This window comes from Salmo salar, chromosome 04 (assembly GCF_965601325.2).
Source record: "Salmo salar chromosome 04, fSalSal1, whole genome shotgun sequence".
NCBI classification, from domain to species: domain Eukaryota; kingdom Metazoa; phylum Chordata; class Actinopteri; order Salmoniformes; family Salmonidae; genus Salmo; species Salmo salar.
In genome coordinates this window covers 85779540-85789059 of record NC_138294.1, presented here as the reverse complement: position 1 = coordinate 85789059, position 9520 = coordinate 85779540, and the positions used below count along the sequence as shown (strand labels likewise).

At 41.4% G+C, this 9520-nt stretch overlaps 1 protein-coding gene across 2 annotated transcripts; it reads right to left on the bottom strand.

Annotated features, from left to right (window-relative positions):
- Window positions 1-1495: 1495 nt before the first annotated feature.
- On the bottom strand, window positions 1496-6522 carry mat2b (methionine adenosyltransferase 2 non-catalytic beta subunit methionine). 2 transcript variants are annotated; one of them, XM_014198164.3, is made up of 7 exons: window positions 6363-6522; window positions 4548-4742; window positions 4211-4325; window positions 3054-3200; window positions 2714-2907; window positions 2496-2609; window positions 1496-2293 (listed from the first exon to the last, which is right to left on the bottom strand). In XM_014198164.3, the coding sequence occupies exons 1-7, from the start codon at window positions 6390-6392 to the stop codon at window positions 2117-2119; spliced, it is 972 nt and encodes a 323-aa protein (XP_014053639.1). In that variant the 5' UTR covers window positions 6393-6522; the 3' UTR covers window positions 1496-2116. The 2 variants fall into 2 exon arrangements, with proteins under 2 accessions (XP_014053639.1, XP_014053638.1); XM_014198163.3 differs by lacking the exon at window positions 6363-6522 and adding an exon at window positions 5624-5796.
- Between the last annotated feature and the right edge of the window lie 2998 nt (window positions 6523-9520).

Here is a 9520-nt window from a genome sequence, read left to right as displayed (position 1 = left end):
CAGCATGGTCAAATAATAATAATCACAGTAGTTGTCGAGGGTGCAACAAGTCAGCACCTCAAGAGTAAATGTCAGTTGGCTTTTCATAGCCGATCATTGAGAGTATCTCTACCGCTCCTGCTGTCTCTAGAGAGTTGAAAACAGCAGGTCTGGGACAAGGTAGCACGTCCGGTGAACAGGCCAGGGTTCCATAGCCGCAGGCAGAACAGTTGAAACTGGAGCAGCAGCACGGCCAGGTGGACTGGGGACAGCAAGGAGTCATCATGCCAGGTAGTCCTGAGGCATGGTCCTAGGGCTCAGGTCCTCAGAGAGAGAGAGAGAAAGAAAGAAAGAAAGAAAGAAAGAAAGAGAGAATTAGAGAGAGCATACTTAAATTCACACAGGACACTGGATAAGACAGGAGAAATACTCCAGATATAACAGACTGACCCTTGCCCCCGACACATAAACTACTGCAGCATAAATACTAGAGGCTGAGACAGGAGGGGTCAGGAGACACTGTGGCCCCATCCGATGATACCCCCGGACAGGGCCAAAAGCCAATAAGTTGGAAGTCCCATCCAGTTGACTACATTAAAATGGTGGAAGTCCGCAATGGCACTGCCCATGCCAAAACGGCCTTTTGGCCATGAGAGGCTTCTATCATTCTCTATGGGTACTTTCAAGACAACTTGGAACTCAGAAAAAAAACAAGGTCAAATCATGACGACGGTGATCTTCTGGTCAGAAATTCTGATGGTGCTTTCAAGACAACTTGGAACTCGGAGCTCTAGAAAGTTTCCGACTTGGAATCCGGATTTGGATGACCTTTCAAAACTAGTTTTCCCCAGTCTGAGCTTGTTTTTTTGTAGAGTTCCCAGTTGTCTTGAACGCACTTAAGTCAGAAATTTCCGAGTTCCCAGTTGTTTTGAACATGGCATCAGCTCAAGAAAGAGGCCAGAGCTTCAGACTTACAATTCAGAGTTGAAAGACCTTTCAAAACAATTTTTCCCAGTCGGAGTTAGTTTTTCCACACGAATTCCCAGTTTTCTTGAAAGCACTGAAGTCAGAAGTGTGAGATTTCCATGTGTTTTGAAAGCGGCATTGGCCTATCATCTGACTCCCCTTGTTTAAAGAGCCATTGAACAAGCAGTTGCTCATAGAAAAAAAACTAGGTTTCAGTTTGAGGTCTGTTTCCTGACCAATTATGCGTTTGGTTAATGATGTTTGTAGAAGCCCATTTCACTTCCTTAAAATCCCCAGAATGAATCTAAGATCAGAAAACCATTTAATGCTTTAATGAGAGAAAAATTATGACAATCACAGAATATAATTTTGTGCAACTCAAATTCACAGGAATTTCCTCAATTTCTCAAACAACCTTCACGTGCTATTCTCTGATAAAGATATTGATTTAGTCTTCCAATAGGCAACTTCACAAGAGGTTTAGGATCAGTGGGAGCATCTCGCACACCGTTTTGAGGAGGGGGAATCACAAACTGAGCAGGACTAAACGTCACAAGATACCGATTTCTTTATTTTTTGCTGTGTCTTTCAGTATGATTGTATATTGTGCTTGAATTACAAATACAGTGCATGATACAGACTAAGAAAAAAAATGTCTCCTTCACCAACGGAATAAAACCCAGCCTGGGTTTGTGTGAAGAAACACCGATGTTTTTCATTTCAGTAAAAAGTAAAATGTTGGCATACTTTTAAGTAACCCATTGACAAAATGTATTTCAAAAATAAAAAAGTAAATTCTATATTTAGTAACATCTTTAGACCACATATATTTAACAATGCCATTAATTGGTATGGAAAATTTGACATTTCAGTTTTCTACAGTGGCTTCACATAAATGACCTAAATTAATTGATCCAGCAGATAAGGGAACGTTGAATTAAAATCCTTTAGCAACACATTTAAACCAAATTCTCAAAATGGTCAAACCACTACATGCGTTAGGTACACAGGCAATCTGCATTCCAGCAGGAAAGAATCAATGAATTCTCTGAATCAGTTACTTCCTAATACACAATGAAATACATTCTCAATTAAGGAGCAGGCAGAAGTCAAAGCTTGAAGTAGGTAAAGGGTTGCGCTTGATCCAGTGTGTTTGGCCTCCTTACAGCTATCAATGGAAGACGGTCTGCCTCCAGCGCTTGTCGTACAGGAAGGGCCAGAGGCTATCCCTCACTGCCGTCTTAAAGGGGATGGGCTCCACGCCAAAGCCCAGCAGCTCAAGACGGGAACACTCCAGCTGGGCATTCTGAGGTCTCTGAGCCCCTGCACCAGCAGGCTGCTCTGTCATCTGGGGTAGAAGATGGTCAGAGGCGGTGGGGGAAGGGGGGGGGATAAACAGTTTGTAAGGACTGCATCAGGAAATAATGTTTAGATGGAGAATTATCTTGAAGTGCATTTGTGTGGGAGAAACAGCATGAGATGAGACCGATCAATAAATACAAGTTTATTCAAGAGTAACAGAAAAAGGAAATGCACACAGGCCATCATACCGGTATCAAATGACTGCTGGGCAGGTTGAAAGCATCTGCAATCGCACAGGCCATCTCGTATTTGGTCATCTGTTCCTTTCCAGAATAATGGAAGATCCCTCGTATTGATGGGTCCTGGAAAGCACAAACACATGCAGAAGATACAATTAATATAATAACGGACCAGACCATAGACATTGCCTTAGGGCTGTTCAATCAACCAGTCAGTTTGAGCTCACCTGGAGCCTCCGCTCAGCCATCTGTCTGCAGACTCGAGCCACATCGTTGACGTAGGTGGGGAAGCGCTGCTGACAGTGCTCCACACTGCAGCTCTCTGCCCCCTCCTGAACCTTGTCCCACAGCACCGTCACAGCGCTCTCATCCACCCGCTCCACCTCTCCGTACAGTATGGGCACTCGCAGCACAGCCGCACCTGCACAGGGGAGGAATTGGAATGACAGATTAACATTTGGGGGATCAGTGTGCCAAGTCACGCATGACTATAGAGTACGAAAACAAAAACACAATGACAACCATAATGACACCTATAGTAAAGGAATGAGTAGAGTGTTGACGCACCAGGGCTGTGTCTCAGGACCTCCCTCTCCCCCTCTAGCTTGGACTTGCCGTAAACATTTAAAGGATTAGGAGCGTCGTTCTCTCCGTAGGGAGGGTTCCGACCATCAAACACGTAGTCAGTGCTGATGTAGATGAGGAAGATCCCAGCTTCAGATATCACAATGCAAACAGAAAAATATGTTTAGTGAACTGTAGAAACCATAGGCCTACATGCTTTTTAGAAACTTGTTAATAGTAATATTATATTTCCAACAACCTCTCGATGGCACACTAGTACAGTAAAAATGAGCTAATTAACATTTTTGAACATTTTGTGAATTTGTTTATTTAATATAGCGCATTATCAAGAAAGATGTGTTAAATATTTCTGCACAGTTAAGTTATTATATTGAACAAAAATAAAACTCAACATGTAAAGTGTTGGTCCCATCTTTCATGAGCTGAAATAAAAGATCCCCAGAATCTTCCAGATGCACAAAAAGCTTATTTCTCTTAGATTTTATACAGAAATGCATTAACATCCCTGTTAGTGAGCATGTCTCCTTTACCAACATAATCCATCCACCTGACAGGTGTGGCATATCAAGAAGCTGATTAAACAGCATAATCATTACACAGGTGCACCTTGTTCTGGGGACAAAAGGCCATCCTAAAATGTTCAGTTTTGTCTCACAACAACGCCACATGTCTTAAGTTGAGGGAGGGTGCAAATGGAATGCGGATTGCAGGAATATCCAACAGAGCAGTTGCCAGAGAATTGAATGTTCATTTCTCTACCATAAGCCACCTCCAACGTAGTTTTAGAGAATTTGGCGGTATGTCCAACCGGCCTCACAACTGCAGACCATGTGTAACCACGCCAGCCCAGGACCTCCACATTCAGCTTCTTCACCTGCGGGATTGTCTGTGGAGGGGGGGTGCTGCTGAGGAGTATTTCTGTCTGTAATAAAGCCCTTTTGTGGGGAAAAACAAATTCTGATTGGTTGGGCCTGGCTCCCCAGTGGGTTGGCCTATGCTGTCCCAGGCCCACCCATGGCTGAGCCCTTTATGTTTTTGTTCAGTATATATGACAAACTGTATACATGCAACACCTGAAATTGTGCAATGTGCATCATGAATTCTGAGTGTGTATGATTCTGATAACAAAGCAGACCCACCTGCCTCTTTAGCTAAAGTCCCAGATGCATGGACATTCAGGTTCAGGGCTGCCTCTGTGTGATGCTCTACCACATCTGGCCTTCTCTCCGCAGCACAGTGCACGATCACATGGGGCTTGGGCAGATGACACCGAATACATTCAACCCAAGGTTAATAAAGTAAGGAATATGTATGTACAATGCTATCTAAGCCATTTATCACATTTTAGGCTGTTTAGCCTTTCATCTAAAATTTCTGATGACAATGATTCCCACAAGGAAAACAGTACTTCCAAAATTCTGCAGCCGACACAGAATGACAAAAGACACTGGTTATATTCCAGACTTCAATCCTCACCTGGAAGTCTTGAACGACCGCTCGCACAGCATCCTCGTCCGTTAGGTTGCATCGTAGGAAGCGGGGCTGAGCCCGTCTGTAGCCACATCCCAAGGCGTGCCAGGCGTTATTCTGGAACTCTTTATAAACGGCACGCCCAAGCAGCCCTGTGGCCCCTGTCACTAGCACACGCCGATAGGGTATGTCCACATTCTCCTAAATAAGAGACACAGGAAAAATACAACTTAAGTTATACATTGATTTGTTATGACTCCTGGCAATATAAAAACTGATGTAATCCACTCTAAATATGAACTTGTAGTTATACGAAGCTAAACATTTTGAAATTCATATAATCATTTACAGCCTAATGTTGTAAAACGATCTTTCATTTCCATTTTGAACTGTGTACTGATAAGTGCTAACAGGGGTGTATTCATTAGGCTGATTCTGTTGCAAAACACTTCGTCTGCAACAGAAACTGTTTACACCAAACGCTATTGAGTTCCGTTTTGTTCTTAAACGGATGCTGTAGTTCAGTCGTCTCTCTTAAAAAATAAAAATATAAAAAGCGTCCGGAAGAAGTTGGGAAGGCACCAGTGGACTTCACTCCACTTTAGAGCACGAATTAATCGACAATTTATAGATGTGCAACTTGTACCAAACACTTCGCAGACTATTCAGATTGGAATGGCAACGCGTGAAAACCAGACAATTAAAATTAACTACAACTTCCCTTTAAACACAACAGCTCTTACGTTACGTCGAAGTGCGTTTGCAGTATAAGGTTTCTGTTGCGAAACGTTTTGCAACAGACTGGGCGTAATGAATACATCCCAGTACCTGTCACACTACGGTGCCAAAATGGGTGCCCAATGAGCCCAAACCGATTAGACACGATTCGAGACATTACAAGTCTTCGCCTCGATAATTTCTTAATTTATTTGAACTCTACTGGCTAGCTAGACAACTTCGACCATCACTAGTTAGCAACAGGATTAGCTAGATGAATTCATTGTAATACAGTGATGTAACGTTATTAGCTAACGTAGCTATTCTCTCTCAACGGTAAAAATACCCCCGACTCCTACTTTTACCTGCACCACCTCCACGTGCCCTGGGGTGAAATGTATCTTAAGTTCCTTTTCGTTCATTTCTACAGAAATACCAATGTAATATCTACTATGCTCATTCTATAAACGCCAATGTTTATATAATTTCTGTTGCGCATCTTCCCAGATCAGCTGTTTCCTGTCTCGCGAGAGGCTGAGCGGATGTAGCAACGGTTCTGTTGTTAGCCAGTCTAACTAGTTACAGTTTCAGAATGTATTGGTCCTTATGTACAGGATACACTGGCCAACGAAATGCTCACTTGCAGGTTCTTTCTCGACAATGCAACAACAATAAGAACTAATAAAAGCTAAGAAAAACGAACATAAGTAAATGTCTCAGTAGAATAGAGTTGACATTTTAGCACAACTTAATAGTAACATATTTTTAGACATGTAAGTTATCAGGGAAGGGGGAATTGGGGGACAAGTGTTTAAATTGTGCAGTATTAGCAAATCACGTTGGTATATCTCCTTGCAAACACTAAACATGTATGCTAAATTCAGCAACTGGACCAATGGATTCAACCCCCAACTAGCTGGGATAGCAAGCTAGCAGGTGCATTCACACACATATATAGCTCCCGTGGCTAAAATCGTTGAGCGAGCTAACGTTAGCTAGCTAGCTACCTTTATAGCAGTGGCAAAGGCTAATCTTAGCTAGCTAACGTTAAATCGTCCCCCCCTTACTAAATTATCGATCTTCACGTAAACCCTGTACATTTACCTCGTAATCTCCGTATTCATATCCCGGCATCGTGTCCCACAAATACAACCATACAACTCGATCAAGCACCACCACTAATTTCTAGAAAAAAATACTGCATTTTTTTTCTGGTAACATGAATTCTTAAAGGGGAAGTTTTGTGGTGTACCCATAGTTACCCATAGCTACCAATAGATGGCAGTTCTATCTCACATATCCAGTAGGTCTAATAAAGCATCATCAGTTACATAAATTATTTGAATATGTACATGTGTTTTTAGCTAATGCAGATATTCCCATAGCCACTTCTAATGAAGCCTAGCTACTAGAAATAATTTCATTCCATTTTTGTCATTAACTACCTACCGACCTACCTTATAACAAATACGCTCTGTTCTAGCCCCATGGTATGTATGAAGGTAACTTTAGCAAGTTGCCATATTCCGATGTGAGATGGGCTGGGCTACGTTGGCTTTCTGGTTTGCTCTATCTTTGAGCATGAGCGTCATATTTAAATAAAGTTAAATAAAGGTTAAATAAAATTTAAATATATATATTTAGGACAGTCAACCCAGTGGTGAGAGGGCTGAGGGTGTCCTGTGGTTTCGTCTATAACGGATACAGCTTTTGTCAAAATTGACTTTTCATACCAGGTTTAGGAGAATTTACACAGTAGGTTAGAATAATTAAAGTAGCAGGTTATGAGAATTAAGTTAAGGTTAGAAAAAGGGTTAGGATTAGCTAGAATGCAAAACACTTATTTTTGACGTCAAGTTAATACCAAAAGCTGTATCCCGTCTAGACATGACAGTGTCCTGTCACACATCCTGACACATTTGAGTCTGCACGTGCACACTTGGAATGGTCACTTCAAAGACCAAACTTGAATCCGTTTTTTGTGTTGCAATAACAGCAATGCATGGGTAATATTTGTGGTCAAGGTTGGGGTGGAGAAACGTGTGAAGGGTGACAAAGAAAGTAACAGTTGTTCCTTCCCATGACCCCCAAATGTCAATACCACCTTCCTCCTGTATAGTGTAGCTCACACTTCTGGCTTTTACACAGTACGTCATTAAAACAAAATGATCCATAGAAACCTGATTGAAGATTTCATATCAGGTCAAGAAATACTAAATAATATTGGACAGAAGTAAATTGATTGTTGCTCTTTTTCAGAGGTGGTCAATCAAAAACACATTTCTAAACTATGTAATTGAAGGGTAGTGAAAAGGTCAAGATAGAAACCAGTCAGGAATTTAGGAACAGATGACCAATTCATTGGCCGAAAGGTTAATAGTAGTTGTGAAGGGACATCGAGTTGTTTCAATGTTGTCAGGGACTTAAAACATGGCCTGAAGTTGCTTGAGAGTTGAAGTAAATTTCACATCAGCCATGTGCATTGCAGAATTAGACTTACATTTCTGAGGAAAATAACTAATTGGGATAAGCAATGCCCTAGAGTTTGGGTATTTTGGTGCACTCTGCATGCCTAATTTCTTAGAACTTGACAAGAGTGCGTTTGTTAGTATGGCAGCAATCGCCCTCACTCACCCTCATGCCTCCTCCTGTAATGAATAGGCCAACACTACCTCCTCCCTGTGGTAGGTCACGGGGAAGAGTGAGTGACAGGATTTTACAACAATCCAGAGGCTGTACCCCTCATGGTCAGCAGAAACCCAGTGAACCTACCAGTACATGTTGGATGTTGTTTCTTAGAGTGTAATGCTGAGTTCAAAACAACTGGTAACTCGGGAATCTCCGACTTCAGTGTGTTCAAGTAAACTGGGATCTCGCGTAAAAAAATATATAAAAAAATCTCTGACTGGGAAAAATCGTTTTAGTCATCCAGCTCGGAATTCCAAGTCGGAAACTCGGCATCTTTCTAGATCTCAGACTTTGCTACCTAATGATCACTGACGTCGTGATTTGACTTCGTATTTTTCCCCCAGAGTTCCCGGTTGTCTTGAATGCACCATAATAAATGGGTGAATTATATTATAGGAAATTAATTATGAGTGTTGTGCGTACTTTATTATTAGTAGGATACATAAACAGCTAGGAACATATGCATTTCACTTCACCCGCGATAACATGCTAAATATGTGTACACGACCAATATAATTTGTTATGAACAATTATTCACAGTTCAACGAAAATTCCAAGTCCTACATCTTTGGAACCTGGTGAAGCTGGAATTCTCAGAATCTATAATACAATAATACACACCATCCATCATATTAATCATTATTGCAGGAGTATGCATATGAAAACATGAGTAATGAATTGGGTCACTAATACTCTATACATCTATAGAGTATTATACCATAATATATTAAAGCCCTCAAACTCAACTCTGGACCTCAAAGCCAGTTCTGCTAAGTTTTTTCATTGTTTCCCTATAATCATGGACTGATTTAGACCTGGGACACCAGATGGGTACAATTAATTAGAACAGAAAACCAACGGGCTCCAGACCTCGTATGGTAACAGTTGAATACCCCTGTACATACGGTGCTTTCGGAAAGTATTCAGACCCTTTTTGAGCTTTTCTTATTTTGTTACTTTGCAGCCTTATTCTAAAATTGATGAAATTATTTTTTTCCCGCATCAATCTACAAACAATATCCCATAATTACAAAGTGAACAGTTTTTTTTTTAAATGTTTAAATATTTATTACAAGTAAGAAACTAAAATACCATATTTACGTAAGTATTCAGACCCTTTGCTATGAGACTCGAAATTGAGCTCAGGTGCATCCTGTATCCATTGGTCATCCTTGAGATGATTCTACAACTTGACTGGAGTAAACCTGTGGTAAATTCAATTGATTGGACACGACTTGGAAAGGCACATACCTGTCTATATAAGGTCCCACAGTTGACAGTGCATATCAGAGCAAAAACCAAGCCATGAGGGCGAAGGGATTGTCTTCAGAGCTCCGACACAGGATTGTGTCTTGGCACAGATCTGGGGAAGGGTACTAAAACATTTCTGCAGCATTGAAGGTCCCCAAGAACACAGTGGCCTCCATTCTTATATGGAAGAAATTTGGAACCACCAAGACTCTTCCTAGAGCTGGCCACCTGGCCAAACTGAGCAATCGGGGAGAAGGGCCTTGGTCAGGGAAGTGACCAAGAATCCAATGGTCACTCTGATAGAGCTCCAGAGTTCCTCTGTG

What these genes read in the sequence shown, in the direction of transcription:
- mat2b (XM_014198163.3), bottom strand. Translation starts at nt 5,680, where the DNA reads ATGAACGAAAAGGAACTTAAGATACATTTCACCCCAGGGCACGTGGAG. An exon ending in GACTTTAGCTAAAGAGGCAG is followed by an intron (nt 3,201 to 4,210) that starts GTGGGTCTGCTT and finishes TGATATCTGAAG; the next exon opens with CTGGGATCTTCCTCATCTAC. An exon ending in CCAGCAGTCATTTGATACCG is followed by an intron (nt 2,294 to 2,495) that starts GTATGATGGCCT and finishes CTTCTACCCCAG; the next exon opens with ATGACAGAGCAGCCTGCTGG.